General features: G+C 59.8%; 1 protein-coding gene across 2 annotated transcripts; it reads left to right on the top strand.

Moving 5' to 3' along the window:
• Positions 1-299: 299 nt before the first annotated feature.
• On the top strand, positions 300-17,081 carry Miga2 (mitoguardin 2). Of its 2 annotated transcripts, none has more exons than XR_015439730.1 (16): positions 300-425; positions 2,694-2,932; positions 3,664-3,874; positions 6,230-6,342; positions 6,836-6,953; positions 7,116-7,252; positions 9,167-9,284; positions 9,928-10,028; positions 10,456-10,571; positions 11,185-11,257; positions 11,369-11,455; positions 14,221-14,319; positions 14,433-14,567; positions 14,922-14,975; positions 15,248-15,437; positions 15,611-17,081. XR_015439730.1 is itself a non-coding variant. In XM_004849154.4 (16 exons), exons 2-16 carry the CDS (start codon positions 2,837-2,839, stop codon positions 15,815-15,817), a joined length of 1,782 nt encoding a protein of 593 aa, XP_004849211.1. In that variant the 5' UTR covers positions 300-425; positions 2,694-2,836; the 3' UTR covers positions 15,818-17,081. The 2 variants fall into 2 exon arrangements, 1 of the variants encoding a protein (XP_004849211.1); XM_004849154.4 differs by having other exon boundaries at positions 15,321-15,437.
• The last annotated feature ends 244 nt before the right edge of the window (positions 17,082-17,325 follow it).

The raw sequence follows: 17,325 nt of genomic DNA, 5'->3' as shown, positions 1-17,325 counted from the left end.
GAAGAGTTTGATAGAATTGTTCACGTGCGCAGTGGCGGTAGAGTAAGCAAACACTAACGATCAGATGTGCAGCAAGCTCGTCGGAGGGCTGACTGCTCTGCCTCATCCCTTTTAGAGTGGCTCCGCCCCACTCACCGCCAGTGTCAATCTAATCCTCAGGACCAATCGTAGGAGAGAAGAGACTACTTCCGCACCTCAACCGCACTTAGGGGACGGGCGGGGGGGGGGGAGACCGGGAAACGGCGTGGTCATGTGACCCACTTGATTGGCCAAGAGCCCCAGGGGCGGGGAGTAGTTTGGCGACGTTCATTGGCTAGAGCTGGATTGGGCTGGCGCGAGGCCACGCCCTCTGGCAGCGTGGGTTTGGTTGCGCGGCCGGCGGGGAAGGAGACGCTGCCCTTCCGCGCGGAGCGATGGGCTCGCGGGTGAGCAAGTGGCGGTAGGGGTGAGCCCGCCGGACAGCGTGGCGGGGCCCGCGAGACAGCGTGGCGGGGCCCGCGACTGAGGCCCGGGCGGGCGGGGGCCGGGCCTGTGCAGAGGACGAGGTGGGCACAGGTGTCTGGGCCGAGGCGGCCGGGGAAAATGCCCCAGCTAGAAGCAGCGGGCACCCGGCCGGGCAGCGCGGCGGGGCACGGGCGACCTCAAGGGCTCCCGGGGGTCGGGGCCAGAGAGGACGGGCTGAGCCGGGCCGCGCACGGAGCCTGGGGTGGAAGAACAAGTCCTGGCAGTCGGGACCGTGCTGAGGACCGAGGGGCTCGGGACGCGGCGCAGGGCTGGCCGCGGAGTCCACGGGGAATCGCAGGTGGCGGGGCTGCGGGGCCGAGGCGGCGCCCAGGCAGGGAGCGTTCAGAGAGGAGGCGGCCGGAGGAGGTGCCCGCCCAAGCCTGGAGCTCGGGAGGCAACTGTCCAGGTGGCCAGGCTTTTCTGGGCATCAAAAGTGTCTCCCGGCGGGGGGATCGCAGTGGGCTTTTCATGCGGGAAAGAGGTTTGCACCTTGGAGCCTCCCCGCTTCGGGCGTGGGTTGCGCCCGGGGGACGGACCCCTTCCCTCCTTGCAGTGAAGTGGGGCTGGAAGACCAGCGCGGTTTCCTTCTCTAGAAGAGGGTACCTGGCTTCAGTCCCGTCAGCACCTGCCTGGTTCTTGGATTCCTGGGATATACGACTGTGCCGACTTCTGCAGGCCTTCACGTGTGGTACAGATAAGGGATGGCAGTTGTAGAAAGCACTGGCTAGGAAGCACCCCTGCAGCTGTGGGATCCCCAGCTCCCTAAGCTGGGGGCACCGGAGCAATCTTGGTGAGGTTGCTGTCCTCCAGAACCTCGGTCTCTCTGTCCTCGAGGGTTCTGTGAGTGACCGAACTCCAAGCCCTCAGCAGAGCGCCTGCTGCGGACCTGGCCTGGGAGAGAACAGCACTTGGCCCCCAAGGGTCTTATTGTACCCCCTCCCAGGCCCTTGGGCTGGGTGACGGTGGAGGGCCTTACAGTGGCCCGACACTGGAAATCACAGGGTCACAGCTCAATGCTCGAAGCCACCTGGCAGGGTGACAGTGTGTCAGGTTTTGTCCTAGAACATTAATTACCCTGCCTCACTCCCAGCCCAGCACGGGCTGATCGGCCTTCCCACACACTGGGATAAGCTGGCCCTATGTTTTGGCCGTCTTCCCAGAAGACAGGGTCTCCCTGGCCTGTGTGTTCCTTCCTCTTGAGGTCCTTGGCGACCTTGAAGGCATCCTTGGGCTGGGTGCTGGTGTTTCTCGGTACCCTGGGGGCTTCTCAGAAGGTCCTGGAAAAGCTGCCCTTGTCTCTGTGGTTCTGCTGGGTTTGCACTTCCTGCTGCATGTCAGATGTAGCCGGAAGGTTTGCATCGAGCAGTCTAGACTACGAGACCTTGATTCACCTGCTTCATCAGTATCATCAGTATCGGCCTTGCAGCCTTGGACTCCAGACTCAGCCTCCCTGAGATTCAGTTTCCTCACTGGAAGGTGGAGGGAGGTGGGGCGGGGCGGGGTGGGCCACACCTGTGTCCCCGAACTGTGATGCTTTGGTGAAAGGACTCTGTACAAATACACGAAGTGGCCCCCACAGTGGCTGCCCTCTAGGGCCAGAGCCGCTGTTCTTCATGGTATGGTCCATAGGGAGTGAGCCGCACTTGGCTTCTTGGGAAGGGAGAAAGATGTCCTGATTTCCAGTCTGGGGCCTGCAATTTTGTTTAGCACCCGGCCTGTGAGTTTAAAGAGGCTAACAGTACCAGAATTCCCCGCTATGAAGGAGGTGTGCATAGCCCGGACCCTGGAGCCTCTCAGGCCAGTGCGCCTGGGCTGCTGTCTTCCTCTCTCAGGGATCAAGGTGGGGACAGGGTCTGTTGGCATCTGGGTGCCTGCCCGCTGACAGTGTCCAGATGCTGCCCTTACTGTGTCCTCGGGCTCCACAAGCACTCTGTGCATCTCTCTGTGGTTATTCGCTTTCGTATTGGTGTGTGTTCACATTTACATATGTTTTGGGGGATTGGTGTGCGTGCGTATCACAACTTGATCATTTTGGTTTTTTTTTTTTTTTTGGTACCGGGGATCGAATTCAGGTCCTTCCGCTTGCGAGGCAGATGGTGGAACCATTGAGCTAAATCCCCGGCCCTACAACTTGATCATTTTGACCCATGTGTGAATGTTCTCATGTCTGAATTGGTTCTGTCCCTCAGCCCTGTGGAGGGACCCTCTGGTATGCGTGTCCCTGTCCTGCTGAGGTGTGGATGGTGCCCAGGACCTGGCTAGCCACCAGCTGAAGACGTCCTACTTGGGAGCCCCTGGTCCCGCAGGCTCTGGCCCGGGTGCCCACCCTGCCATGGCGTTCCGGCGGACCGAGGGCATGTCCATGATCCAGGCGCTGGCCATGACTGTGGCCGAGATCCCCGTGTTCTTGTATACCACCTTCGGGCAGGTGAGGACCAGGGCGGGTTGAGGTCCTGCCCTTTCCCCTGCACAGTGTGAAGCCCTGAGCTGCTCAGCCTGGGGCCCCCCGCATTTGGGTGACCAGGGCCCTCCTCCCCTCATCTGTGCATCCCACACAACTGGTGTCTTCTTAGAGCAGAGGAAGAAGGCCCGGGTTAGGTCCAGTCTTCGCCCAAGGCTCTGTAAGTCCCAACCCCACTTATCTGTCTGGAGAAGGGATCAGTGTTATGTCCCTGACAGCCTCGGGGTTCGGGTCTGGCTGGGGCTCCACGCTTCCTCCAGCTCTGTCCTGGGTGACGCTTCCACCCCAGGGCTCCAGGGCAGCAGGTGAGGGGGTGTGTGGAGCGTCTGACCAAGCGGCCCAATGGAGTGAATGTCACTGTCTTCAAGCACTGGATTCTAGTTCTGCATCTCTGTCACCCTGAGCATGTGTGTTGGCCTCAGTTTCCCCATCTGAAAAGTGATGGGGCTCCAGCAGGTGCCAGGCCAAGGCCTGGTGCGGAGCCTGGCACACAGCCATGACCATGGGGCTCACGGCAACCAGGATGCCTCCTGGGCCTCAGACCGCACCCCTGGCCCGGCCCTCTTGACTCTGTCTGTGGTCCCTGCTGCAGAGAGGCGGGGCCCGGCCCGGCAGGTGGTGGCTGCCTGTCGCTCATCCCCCCCCCCGCCCCCCCCCCCCCCCGGCCACGACACAACCCAGCCCCTCTCTCTCCCCAGTCTGCATTCTCACAGCTTCGTCTGACGCCAGGCCTGCGCAAAGTCCTCTTTGCCACCGCCCTGGGGACCGTGGCCTTGGCCCTGGCTGCCCACCAGCTGAAGAGGCGCCGGCGGAGGAAGAAGCAGGTGGGGCCTGAGGTGGGCAGCGAGCAGCTGGGCACGGTGCCTCTGCCCTTCCTCATGGCCCGGAAGGTGCCCTCGGTGAAGAAAGGTAGTGTGCACCCCCATCTCGCACCCGGCTCCCCTCGCTGTGAGGCGGATGACTGGGGACCTCTTCCTCCAGCGTCGCAAGGGTCGTGTCAGTGGTGCAGGTTGTGCAGCTGCTCAGGTCTGAGGCCCCTTGCGGAGCATGTGGCACAGAGCAAGCTTGTTTCTTCTTTATTTCCAGTACAGGGGATGGAACCAGGGCCTTCACTCGGAGCTACATCCCCAGCCTGTTTTTTTGTTTTGGGGCCTTTTGGGGGTTTTTTTTTTGTTTTTTGGTACCAGGGATGGAACTCAGGACCTTGCGCTTCTGAGGCAGGCGGCAGAACCACTGAGCTAAATCCCTGGCCTTGGGTTTGGTTTTTGTTTTTTTTTTGAGGTAAGTTCTCGCTGAGTTGCCCAGGCTGGGCTTCAATTTGCAGTCCTCCTGACTCGGCCTCCTGGAGTGCTGAGATTACACGTGTGCACCATTCTCTGGCTCATTTCTGAGCTTTGACACACAGTCATACGATCAAGAGTCACTGTTGTGTGTCCCCAGTCTCCTCGTGTCCTTTCATCCTTACCCTGTTTCTCTGCCCCCATCCCTGGCAGTGCTAACCTGTCTTGTGGCTGGGGCTGTGGTTTTGGAAAACTTTCACTGCCCTCTTCATCTTGTGCCACCGCTGTTTCCCACGCTGAGTGTCGTATTGATCTCTTTCCAAGGCAGGGAGTTCTCCCAGGCACTCATCATCGTGGGAGAAACCTATTTTAAGCAGCAAGTCTCGGCTGGGTGTCGTGGTGCACACCTGTGATCCTAGCACTTGAGAAGCTGAGACAGGAGGATTGCCTTGAGTTCGAGGCCAGCCTGGACTACACAGCGAGACCCTGTCTCAAAAAACTAAAACCAGGGGGCTGGGGATTTAGCTCAGTGGTTCCACTGCCTGCCTCGAAAGCACAAGGAACAGAGTTCGATCCCTGGTACCAAAAACAAACAAACAAACAAAAAAACTAAAACCAGGGCCGGGGATGTAGCTCAGTGGTCCCGCTGCTTACCTCTCAAGCGCAAGGTCTGGTGTTCAATCTCCAGTGCAAAAAAAACCCAGCTAAAACAAAAACCTAAAACAAAATGGAAGCAAGTCCCCTGGGAAAATGATGAACTGTCATTGCAAAGGAAGCTTTATCTTCATAGTTGTAAAAAGAGGTCTTTAGACCCTGAGATGTGTTTCTGAAGGTGGCCTCGTCTACCTCACAGTAGCCCCGGGCAGCCTGGAGCCCTGGGCACCCTGCCTCTCACCTGCCTGCACTGTGCCACTGTGCTGTCTCCTGTTTCACCTTCACCTCTTCTGTTTCCTGCTCTCCTTTACCCAGGACCTTGTGATGCCAAGCCCAGCTCTCCCCAACCCCCGCCCCAGTCCCCACTTTTCTCACTTAAAAAAAATCTTCCTGGGCTTTTTTTTTTTTTTTTTTTTTTGGTACCGGGGATTGAACTTGGGTCCTTGCGTTTGCAAGGCAGGCAGCGGAACCACTGAGCTAAATCCCCGGCCCTAATAGGTTCTTTTATTTTTTTATTTTTTTTGGTACCAGGGATCGAACTCAGGTCCCTGCGCTTGCGCAGCAGGCGGTGAAGCCACTGAGCTAAATCCCTGGCCCTTCCTGGGCTTTTGAGACAGGATCTCACTATGCAGTCCAGGCTGGCCTCGAACTCAAGGCAATCCTCCTGCCTCAGCCTCCCAAGTGCTGGGATCACAGGTGTATGCCCAGCTGCCAGGGCTTTTACTTTTTATTTTGAGACAGGCTCACTCAAAGTTTCTAAATTGCTTAGGCTGGGTTCAAACTTTTTTTTTTTTGGTACTGGAATCAAACTCAGGACTTTGTGCTTGCACAGCAGGCAGCAAAACCACTGAGCTAAACCCCCGGCACTAAGGAAGTTGGAATCTTTTTTGTTTTTGTTTTTGGTACAGGGAGATCGAACTCAGGACCTTGCCCTTGTGGGGCAGGCGGCAGAACCATTGAGCTAAATCCCCGGCCCTGTGCTTAAATTTATAATCCTCCGGCCTCAGCTTCCCAATTATATATTTTAAAAAGTCGTCTCGATCCCTTTTGGAAAGAGGAGCAACCTCAGTTAGTCAGCAACACAGGAAAACTGATGAGGCAGGGAGGCGGCTGGGCTGATTTTCAGCTCTTCCCAGCAGATGTGGGCCTGGCCCTGTGCCGGGTGACAGCCATGTGGCAGGCAGCAGGATGGCAGGAGGGGCCCTGTGTTCCTCTGCCTGTGCGTGGACTCGGTGCCCTGTGACCCGACTTAGGAGGGCAGTGAGCTTCCAGAGGAGCAGGATGGCTGGGTCCCAGTGGGGGCAGCAACGTGACCACCTCCTCCCCACAGGCTACTCCAGCCGGAGGGTGCAGAGCCCCAGCAGCAAGAGCAATGACACCCTCAGCGGCATCTCCTCCATTGAACCCAGCAAGCACTCGGGTTCCTCTCACAGCCTGACCTCGGTGAGCAGCTGGGAGCCCTGCCAGCGGACAGGGGCTGGGGCTGCTGGGGACCTGGAGACAAACAGGGCAGAGAGGCCCTTTTCTCCTGGCGAGGCCGGGATCTTTTGCTCCACTAGCAGGCGCCACACGTGGCCCTAGGCTGGCACCACACGGGGTCATGGGGTGAGCGGCAGAGGGGTCTGTCCTCTTGCCAGGGATGGTGGCTGGGTGCATGGTGACAGGCGCTCTCTGTCATCCCAGTCTGACCAGCGGAGCAGGGCTGCCAATGCCAGGCCTGGGGTGGTGTCACCGGTGACTGCCACCCTGGGGACGGCCCGGCTCCCTGTACCCTCCCACTGGGGAGGCGCCTGAGTCTGGATCCAGGCTGCTGGGAGCGCGGGGCCCCGGGGGAGGCTGTGTGGTGCTGGTGCGTGGCTGGGCTGCGGGGTGGGCCCAGAGGGCTTCCGCAGAGCGGCGGCGACGCCTCGCTCGTTGCCCTTGTCCTGGCCCCCAGATGATGGCGGTGAACTCATCCAGCCCCACGGCCGCGTGCTCCGGACAGTGGGAAGCCCGTGGGATGGAGGAGTCCGTGCCCGCCACCGAAGGGAGTGCCGAGAGCCTCTATGTGCAAGGTGCGGTGGGCGCTGCCCTGCCCTGCCCTGCCCTGCCCTCCCCTGGCCTGGCCCGCCCCAAGCCCGTCCAGGACACATCTGCTCCGAATGGAGCCCCTGAAGCAGACCAAGCCGGTCCCCGGCGGCCTCCTGCCCACTCTGCGCTTCTGCTCCTGTGCCCAGGCATGGAGCTGTTTGAGGAGGCGCTGCAGAAGTGGGAGCAGGCACTGAGCGTGGGCCAGCGTGGAGACAGTGGCGGCACCCCTGCACCTGGGGACCCCCTGCGGCACGTGGAGCCGGCCTCCGAGGCGCCGTCAGAGGTGGGCGCTTCACCAGAGTCTGCTGTCTCCCAGCCCTGTGGGGGGTTAGCAGAGCAGAAGAGAGGCAGGCTCATTGCCCACCTTCGGGTATTTGCCTTTTCTGGTTTTTTGAGATAGGGTGGTCTCAAATGTAGTCCAGGCTGGCCCTGAACCTGAGGCGATCTTCCTGCCTCAGCCTCCTGAATGCTGGGACTACACATGTGCGCCACCATGCCCAATTCTGCCTTCTGTTAGCCGCCCGGCCGCTCCTTCCTGACCCACAGTATCCCATCCACGTGGGCAGCACTCAGCTTAGATGAAGTTTCTCCATGTAGAGCAGAGTAGCTTTGTATTGCTCAGACGTGGACCCGTGAGGACAGTCAGACCCGTATCCAGCGCTGGGAAGGAAAAGTGGGCATTGGCAGAAGCCTGGGAGGAAACGGGCCTCTATGCGCGGTGATTGCATCACAAGGCTTTTGTTTTTTCTTTTCTTTTTCCAAGTTTCCTATAATGAGCATTTATTATTTCAGTATCAAGAAACAAAAATAAACATAAGGCCAAAATTAAACTTTTTTTTTGAGACAGGGTCTCACCGAATAGCCCAGGCTGGCCTTGAACTCAGTGATCCTCCTGCCTCAGCCTCTCGAGTGCTGGGATTACAGGTGTGCACCACCACGTGCGGCTTCTCTTTAATTTTTATAATTTTGAGCACATGCTTATGGCAGGGCCTCATGTAGGTAGTAATACTATGGGTTGCTTTGGTTTTATCCTTCATGCCCTTTCTGTCCTGGCAAAAATAAAAAGCAAACCCAGGGCCGGGGACTTAGCTCAGTGGTTCTGCCACCTGCCTCACAACCGCAAGGTCCCGAGTACCAGAAAGAAAAAGCAAACCCAGAGCGCCCAGGAGCATGGTCAGAAGAGACCCCTGCTGGGGAGCAGCATGGCGACATGGGGCTCAGCTGGGCCCAGCCTGGAAATGAAACAGCACCAGAAGGGAGTTGGAGCCAGCTGGGGTGGAGGCGGGCAGGGCACCAGCAGGGTAGGCAGGAGGCCACCTGCAGTGTGCCCTGCCAGGCAGGGCTGGGGTGAGCGGGGACTTCCCGTGCTGCCTGTTGGGAAGGGGAGGGTTTCACAAGTTAGTGCTAAGACTACACCCTGAGATGGTGGAACGCCATTATCCCCATCCTGTGAAAGCAATTCGATATTCATCATAGAGCAGTGAAAACCGCAGATGCCGCAGGTCGGCGCATGCATCCAGACTCGGAGGTTGCTTTGTGGGGTGAAAGCCCTCAGCCTCCAGCAGCACGCACTCTGGACAGGACACAGGACCACTGCTCGCCCCTGGCCCCTTGTGGGTGTGAGACCTGTGGCCTCTATGGCCAGTAAAATCTGTGCCTCATCCCTTTGTGAGGAACCCCTTTTTTTGAGACAGAGTCTGGCTATGTTGGTCAGACTCACGGAGATCCTCCTGCCTCACCCTCTTAGAGCAATCTTTTGTGTTCTCCTTGGCAGTTTTGAATGAAACACAATGAAAATGTTTTGTGCTCGAAAGTATGTAATCAAGGGCTCTGGGGCAGAACACTTGCCTAGCAGGTGGGAGGCCCTGGGAGATACCGCTCAGTGCACAGGCCCTTGGTTCAAACCCCAGTACCATCAAAAAAAAAAAAAAAAAAGACAAATGGTCGAAATTAATTGTGATACTATACCTCTGTCCCCGGTCTGACCATCTCACTGTGGGATCCACAGGAAAGCCTGCTGAGATAGTTTCTGTCCCCTCGGTAGCAGTGGCAGTGGTGCTGCGTGTGCCGTGCTCCCGTAGCGTCTGGGTGGGGCCTGGCTGTGCGTCACCACTTGTGGCTGCTCGTGGCCAAGCCTCCCGGTGCTCCACTGGGTGCAGGTCATGGCCTGTGCTGTCCCTTCCTGTGTCACCCACAGCCAGAGTCACAGCGGAGGGAGTTTGCAGAGAAGCTGGAGGTACTGCTGCACCGCGCCTACCACCTGCAGGAGGAGTTCGGCTCCACCTTTCCCGCAGACAGCGTGCTGCTCGACCTGGGTGAGCCACAGTGCTAGGGGGTCAATGGCCTTGGGCCCTGTGCCGCCTGGTGTCTGGTGGTACGGATCGGGAAACTGAGGCATGGGCTTGGTGAGCAGGAGCAGGCCTGGCTCTCAGTGTAGACGGCGTGGCTTGTGTGGCAGTGGCCCAGAGCAGGCCTGGGGACCACAGAAAGCCCTTTAGGTGCCCCTCGGAGGCAGAGGGACAGCACATCCCAGGGAGGACGGCCCCACAGCGGCAACCTGGTGCACTAGACCCCTGCTGGACTGCAGCGGGGATGTGGGGTCCCAGAGGCTGTGCACTCACGTGGCCTCCGTGGCGTGGCCTGCCGAGGGTCCTGCGCCTGGGCTTCCTGTGTGACTAGGGGCTGAGGCCTCTGCTGAGCCACCCACCGGCCTTTCCTACGCGGCCCAGGCAGGGAGAGGAGTACAGGGCTCGCGGCCTGTGGGCTCCCAAGGCTGACTTTAGCCGACATGGAGGGCGGTGGCGTGGCCCAGGCACAACCTCAGCACCAGCGCCCACGCCCAGTGCGCCGAGGACCGAGCGGGGGACTTGTGGCCGGGAGGGAGCCCCGAGTCCATGCAGAGCCTGCTGCCTGGGCTGGGGCCGAGCTGGTCTCAGCCCCCGTGTCCCGCTCTTGCAGAGAGGACGCTCATGCTGCCCCTGACCGAGGGCTCGCTACGTCTGCGGGCTGACGACGAGGACAGCCTGACCTCCGAGGACTCCTTTTTCTCCGCCACCGAGGTGACTCGGGTTGGGCGCTGGGCAGGGCAGTGGCTTGGGGCAGAGCTTGGCGGAAACCAAGCGCTGCTTCCTGGGGATGCGGTAACTTTGCTACGAGGGAAGCCTAGGAAGCCGGAGCTTGCAGCCCCGTGGTGATGGCGAGGTCCCGGCCCTGAGGCCTCAGCCCATGCTGTCCCTTCCCTTCTCTAGACCATCCGGCCTGTGCTTGGCTTTAGTCGCCTGCCGTGGCCACGTTGTCAGGTGGTGCCTTTGCCTGGGACAGGACAGAGCCCGTGTCCATTCAGTGGGAGAAGATGCTGGGGGCCAGCGCTGGACTTGACCCTCTGGGTCCCCATGAAACGGCATGGCAGACAGGGTCCCGGGCCACCTGTGGGTCCCTGCCCCAAGGGGGCCACTCACCTCCTGCCTTCCTGTGCACCCTGCCCAGCTCTTTGAGTCCCTGCAGGTGGGAGACTACCTGGTGCCCCTCTCCAGGCCCGCCGCAGCCTACGAGGAGGCCCTGCAGCTGGCCAAGGAGGGCAGGGTGCCCTGCCGGACCCTCAGGTGAGGCACGCAGGGCCAGGTGTTGGGCAGGGGCGGAGACCCGAGACAGGCAGGTCCCGTGGTCAGGATCACAGTGACAGGCGTGTAGCATCAGTCACATAATGGCTTCTGCCATCCCAGGCCTCAGAGGGCCCGGCCACAGCACCAGAGTGGCCGAGCTCCCAAGCCCTGCCCTGATGCAACCCTTTGTGGCGGGGGTCAGGAAGGAGGCCACGGGAGGACAGGCCGGGCTCTCCAGCTTCCGCCGCTGTGTCCTGCGGCCTTGACGGCCTTACCTGTGGTCCTCTGCAGCTGTCTCAGTGTCCTACGTGAACGTTTCCGAAGCAATGAAACAGCTTGGTTTTCTGATCGTGGCTTACAAGTTTAATGTGTTTAAAAACTCACTGATTGCCTGGCATGCTAGGGCATGCCTATAATGTCAGTGGTTTGGGAGGCTGAACCAGGAGGATCTCAAGCTCAAGACCAAGCTGGATAACTTAGCAAGACCCCATCTCAAAACCAAAAATGCCCACTGATCAGAAATGATAGAAAGCTCTGGTTGAAGCCGTGAAGATTTGGATAAAGGGCAACTGGGCCATGGTGTGACGCTGTCCGCCTCCCCACCCTGCCCCAGGACTGAGCTGCTGGGCTGCTACAGTGACCAGGACTTCCTGGCCAAGCTACACTGCGTCCGGCAGGCCTTTGAGGTGGGTGTGGCCTCCTGGGGTGGGGCCAGGGGGAGGAACAGGCCGGCTGGCCAGCTGATTTGTGGCATCACCTGTCCCTTGTCGTCCCTCCCTCTCGTTGCGCCCCCCCAGGGCCTTCTGGAGGACCCAGGGAACCAGCTCTTCTTTGGGGAAGTCGGCCGGCAGATGGTGATGGGGCTGATGACGAAGGCTGAGAAGGTACCGGGCAGGAACTGGACTCAGCTTTTCCTCTCCATATCCTTGTTTCTCACATTTGTATTCAGTTCCGGGTTTTTGTTGTTTGAAAAAAATATTTAAAGTCAAGCAAAGGAGGTTTGTCTTTCTACTGTGGCCGTGGGGGGATGGGAAGAGGGCCCAGGTTTTGTTTTGTTTTGTTTTGTTTCATTTTGTGGTGCTGGGGCATCTATCCCTAGGCTACAGACCCAGGCAATAATTTTTTATTTTGAGACAGGGTCTTACCATTCACTATGTTGTCCAGCGTAGGCTGGAACTTGGAATCCTCCTGTCTCAGCCTCCCACCATGCTAGGATAACAGGCTTGTGGCACCACACCTTCCAGGTTGAGGTTTATTTCCCTGTGCCAGTTTTGAAAATCTGTGCTCTGCATTACTGTTTAATTTTAGATTCCACCATAGCACAGTTGTACAAACTTCACCAGTTGTAAAATATGGGCTGCAGAAGGTTGCCCGTTGGTACCGGCTGCAGGAACCCACCTGGCATGCATGCCTCCTGCTGCCCAGGGGGCACCATGAGCCCTGGACACTGCATCCCGTTTCCCACCCTGTGCCCTCCCGCTGGCCTGCATCCTGGCCCCTTGGGCAGAAGAGTAGGCAGTCCCCTTCCCAGCATGGCGGGGATGCTGTCGCTGGTTGCATCGTGCACCATTGTGTGGGTCTGGGTCCCTCATGGGATCTTCGGGTGGCATCTGCTTTTCACACACCAGGGGGCACTGCTCAGTCATCCCCCTGCAGTGTCTCGGGCCACGATGGACATGTCGCAGGCCGGCAGGTCTTGCCACTTTGCCCTCGGACAGGCCTTGACCCTGCCCTACCTGCACGAGAGAGGGTTTCCCCGTGTCTTGCCCCATGACGATAATAGTAATCTTTAAATCTTTATTATTTTATCTGTTTCCTTCTGCTTGTTGGTTACGGCTGAGGCTGTATAGTTTTTCATGTTTATCAGCCACTTGTGTTTTAATGGATTGGAGCAGAGCTTTTTTTGTTTGCTTATTTTGAGATAGTGTCTCACTATGTAGCCTAGGCTGGCCTCAAACTGGCAGTGATCCTTCTGCCTCAGCCTCCTGAGTTCTGGGATCACAGGCATGCGCCACCACGCCCTGCTCAGGAGCAGAGCTTTCAAACAGGCCTCTCCTAAAGCCTGCCCCCTGCATGCTGGAGATGATTATGAAGCTCTTATCTGCCCTCATCCTCTGCCTGCCTGAGACCCTCCTGGTTCTGCTGCCCAGTGAGCAACCTGAGCTCTGTCCCTCACTGCCTCTGGGGCCGCTGTGCCGGCCCCAGACAGGAGGACGGGGCTTCCGGGCACCAGAGCCCTGCCTGGTGTCCCTCCGTGTGCTATTCCTCTATGCTGGCACACTCTTCACTTCTCCCCCATGCGACATCAGGTTCTGTCCTCAGTAACAAAAAATCCCCAAAACCCAAAACTGCCACGGGAGCCTTACAGCTGTCAGTGTCAATAATCATGTTGTGGGCTAGGGATTTAGCTCAGTGGTTCGAGCGCCTGCCTTGCAAGTGCAACGTCCCAAGTTCGATCCCCGGTACCAAAAAAAAAAAATCATGTCATCTGTGATCTGTCGTTTACAGAGAAGGAAACTGAGGCTCAGAGACAGGAAGTGATGGCACGGGGCCGCCCCAGCATTCTAGACAAGCCCTGTACCACTGAGCTACGTCTCCAGCTCTTTCTATTATACTCTGAAAAAGGATCTTGCCAAGTTGCCAAGGCTGGCCTTGAATGCCATCCCCCTGCCTCAGCCTCCTGAGTAGTTGGGACTCCAGGCCTGCACCACCATACCTGGCCACACTGTGTTCTTATGTCATCAGCCTGTCCCTGCTCCCTGTTCGGACACAGCCTCATCCTGCTTGGTTCTTGGGCACGTCGCTAATCTCCCAAAGCCTTGGGTCCCGGGAATTTAGCTCAGTGGTTCCGGCGCCGGCCTTGCAAGCGCAAGGTCCCGAGTTTGATCCCCTGCACGAAAAAAAGAAAAAAAAAAAAAAAGTGAACCAAAGCCTTGGGGTTTCTGTCTGTGAGGTGGGCCTAAGTCCCTGATGGGACGCAAGGAGCTAAATGAGCTCATTCCTGCTTAGAGCAGACCTCGTCATGTACTCTCTGTCCCTAAGTACAGATAGATCCACAGCAGCAAATTGTATTTGTTTGGTTTGGCTTATTTGTTTTGAGACAAAGTCTCACTATGTACTGCAGGCTGGCTTAGCCATAATAGTGAGCCTCCCGCCTTAGCCTCCCGAGCATTGGTCCTACAGGCATGCACCCCCATGCCTGCCAGCCGATTGTATTATGAGGCCCTGCAGTAGCCTCACTCATTGGGGATCAGAAGCTTTGGTGCCTGGGCCAAGTGCGTTATGGATTCTCGTCCATCAGCTTCCCTAGCGCTGCCTCAGGAGGGCAGGCTGTGGCTTCTCCCCTGTCGCCCCTGAGGCCCTGGCCATGGCGGTTTGGACACTCAGCTGCCTGCACATCAGCCCTGTCCCTGTGCAGCTAGGCCAAGCTGGAGGCTGTGGCACACTTGGGGAGGCGGCCCGCCCAGTCCCCAGTGAAGTGCACTGCAGGCGGCAGGACCCTGCCTACTCTTGTTTTCCCACTGGCTGCTGCTTCCAGCGAGGCCCCAGCCCTGCCCTGGCAGGTCCCCAGGCACCGCCAGCTTGGCCCTGTGGACTGTGCAGCTGGGCCTCGCAGCCTCTCCCCGACCCACTGCGCTTCTCCCCGCAGAGTGCCAAGGGCTTCCTGGAGAGCTATGAGGAGATGCTGAGCTACGCCCTACGGCCTGAGACCTGGGCCACCACGAGGCTGGAGCTGGAGGGCCGCGGGGTGAGTTGGTCCCTGCTGTGGTCTCCGGGTGGGGAGAGGGTTGCCTGCTGGGGTGTGTGGCTCCTGCCCACCCCGTGTCCTGGCCCCAGCTGCCCTCTGTGCTGGCCCTGCAGGTGGTATGCATGGGCTTCTTCGACATCGTGCTCGACTTCATCCTCATGGACGCTTTTGAGGACCTGGAGAACCCGCCATCCTCTGTGCTCGCCGTGCTGCGGAACCGCTGGCTGTCCGACAGCTTCAAGGAGACGGTAGGCTGCCGCCCTGTCCCCAGCAGGGCCGCAGTGCTCCCCAAGGTCTGGGGCTGCGCCCTAGGGCTCCTTCCAGGGCGACCCAGTGCTCCCCCAGGCCCATCAGACCCACAAAGCAGGCATTTCTTGCGGCCTGGGCTCACTTGGTCACTGCTGCTCCTTCTGAGCTGGCTCTGACCCCACTAGCTGCTGACATAGCCATTGAATTTGAACCAGGAAAATACAAGCTGAGGCTTGGTGGCGCATGCCTGTGATCTCAGCAGGCTGAGGCAGGCGACCTCTTGCTTGGGTGGGGCAGTCGGGGCTGGTGGTCCCAGCTGTTCTCATGGAGTGGGGTCCCCCTCTCTGCTTTAGGCCCTGGCCACTGCGTGCTGGTCAGTCCTGAAAGCCAAGAGGCGGCTCCTGATGGTGAGTGGGCCCGGGCCCTGGAGGGCTGGAGGGCGGGGCCCTTTGGCCTTTATCACCCCATAGTGTCGACTGTCCTTGTGTAAGTCCCCTCCGCCCCTCCCCGAAGCCAGGCCGTGGGGACCATCCAGGCACCCAGCAGAGGCGTAGGGACATCCTGGGCGGGAGGGCAGTGGCCACCTGTTGCCCCCTCTGCCTGTGGCTCTGCTGCCCATCAGGTGCCAGCTGCTGTGCCCCTCGCTGTACCCACCAGGCCCCATCACCCCTTTCTGCAGATGTGGAGAGCAGGCTGCCCGGGTCACCCCCCCTCCTGACCCAGCCCTGTCCCTGAGCCGCCCCCTGCCGCAGGTGCCCGACGGCTTCATCTCCCACTTCTACTCCGTATCGGAGCACGTTAGCCCTGTCCTGGCCTTCGGTTTCCTCGGCCCCAAGCCCCAGCTCGCAGAAGTCTGTGCTTTCTTCAAGGTACAAGGTGCCACGCTCCTCTCCCTGCCCGTCCCTGTCCCCACCCAGAAGCCAGGTGCTGGCAGCACTGGGGTCCTGAGGGAGCAGGTGGGGTCCTGGTGGTGGAGGGGGACTTCGTGGGCTCTGCAGGATGTCTTTGGGGACCCGGGCCCACTGCCGCCCTGTGTCCCCAGCACCAGATCGTGCAGTACCTGCGGGACATGTTCGACCTGGACAATGTGCGCTACACCTCGGTGCCCGCGCTGGCCGATGACATCCTGCAGCTGTCCCGGCGCCGCAGTGAGATCCTGCTGGGTTACCTGGGGGCGCCGCTGGCCAGCAGCATCGGCCTGAATGGGGCACTACCCCGAGGGAACGGGCCCCTGGCGGAGCTGCAGTAGCGGCAGGCGCAGGCTGGAGGGGATGCTGGCTGCCCAGGCCCCCGAGCACTGGTGACGGCAGAGAAGCTGCTGCTCCCTTTGGGTGGCACCCGAGGGCCCTGATGGCCAAGGGCAGGGGCCCCACCCCGTCATTGGCCTCCCAAGGCTCAGAGGGCAGCATTCCCAGAGAGGGTGGAGCCCAAGGCTGGGGCCCCCCGGTGGTTCTGGGGGCAGCAGGAGAGGAAGGTCGTGAGGAAGGAGGGCAAGGGACAGTCCAGACCGGAAGGGCCAGGCTGCTAGGAGAGAGGCACTGAGGACAGGTGGGCAGGGCTCAGTGGCGAAGGTCACAGTGTCCGAGCTAGAGCGCCTCGAAGCTGCAGCTGTGTCTGAGTCCAGGTGTCTGCCTGTCCCGCCCTGGCCGCCTCCCTGGAGATCCTGTGGCTAACTGCAGGTGGGGGACACCCGGGCCGGGACAGAGGTGCTCTGTCCCCCCACATTCCTGCCCCTGCCAAACAATGTCATTCCTCCTCTTCCCCAGTGCTGCCACCAAAGACAGGTTGTGGGGGCGCTGGGTCCCCCGCCCCTGCCCACCCCTCCTGTGATCCTGGACGTCCTGGGTGGCAGAGATGGGGCCGGGACCAGGCCCCTCAGCCCCTGTCACCTGTGCCACCATTGACAGCCCAGGATCGAGGGTCCCAGGGACCCCGGGGAGGCCCAGATGCTCGCAGCTGGACAGAGGCTCTCCGGGAGGGTGGGGCTAGGCCCCTGCAGCCAGGCCCTGCGCCTGTCCATGGCTGCAGGGATTCTGCTGGCCCTGCAGACCTGCGTCTCTGACAGTGTTTCTGCTGGAGCCGCAAGATTTATTTATTGCCTTAACACTTTACTTGGAGGTTCTGCCCCTTCCAGGTTTCAGGACCTGCAGGAGAAACTGGCTCCTTTTCCAGGCTGGGGCTGGCGCCCTGCGCCTGGGACTAGGGCCTCTCCTTGGGGCGGAACAGCTGGGAGGGGCTGCAGCAGGACAGGGGCAGAACCTGGTACCACCCTGCAGGCCCCTGGGCGGGGCTCCGGCTCCAGGCTCCTCCCCCTAGCTGCACCTCACATTCCGTTTGTTTGCACTTACCCGAGCTATGAACGTGGCCCGGCCCGCTTGGTTTGCCCCAGTCATCGGAAGTGGCATTTGTGTTCATCTTTGTTTACACGTCTTCGTGCTGCCGCGTTCATGGCTCCCACCTTCTGTACGCACAGCGCTGGCCTCGACCTGAGTCAAATAAAAGATTGAGCCCTGGCCTGCCGTGTGCTGCTGCTGGGCATGGGGGCCCACTCTTGGGTGGGAGGGAGTTTCCGGGGCGGGAGAAGCCTGGGGAAGGGGGTATCATCCCACTGAGGCCACTGGGCAGCCTGGTGGTGTCCACACGTCCCCAGGCAATGCAGTGGTCAGGGTCAGGCCATGCGTGGTGCCTCAAGCTTGTGATCCCAGCATTTGGGAGGCTGACAACAGGTTGATCTCAAGTTCAAGGCCAGCCTGAATC

The sequence above is a fragment of the Heterocephalus glaber genome, unplaced genomic scaffold (genome assembly GCF_053883595.1).
Source record: "Heterocephalus glaber isolate CG9 unplaced genomic scaffold, H.glaber_assembly_v1.0 deba00001479, whole genome shotgun sequence".
Classification (NCBI taxonomy): Eukaryota; Metazoa; Chordata; class Mammalia; order Rodentia; family Bathyergidae; genus Heterocephalus; species Heterocephalus glaber.
The sequence above is the reverse complement of the archived record's forward strand: the minus strand, read 5'-3'. Positions and strand labels throughout refer to the sequence as shown.

Coding starts and splice junctions, on each gene's coding strand:
- Miga2 (XM_004849154.4), top strand. CDS start 2,837: ATGGCGTTCCGGCGGACCGAGGGCATGTCCATGATCCAGGCGCTGGCC. Junction 7,253..9,166: donor CCTCCGAGGCGCCGTCAGAG/GTGGGCGCTTCA, acceptor TGTCACCCACAG/CCAGAGTCACAGCGGAGGGA. Junction 15,438..15,610: donor AAGTCTGTGCTTTCTTCAAG/GTACAAGGTGCC, acceptor CTGTGTCCCCAG/CACCAGATCGTGCAGTACCT.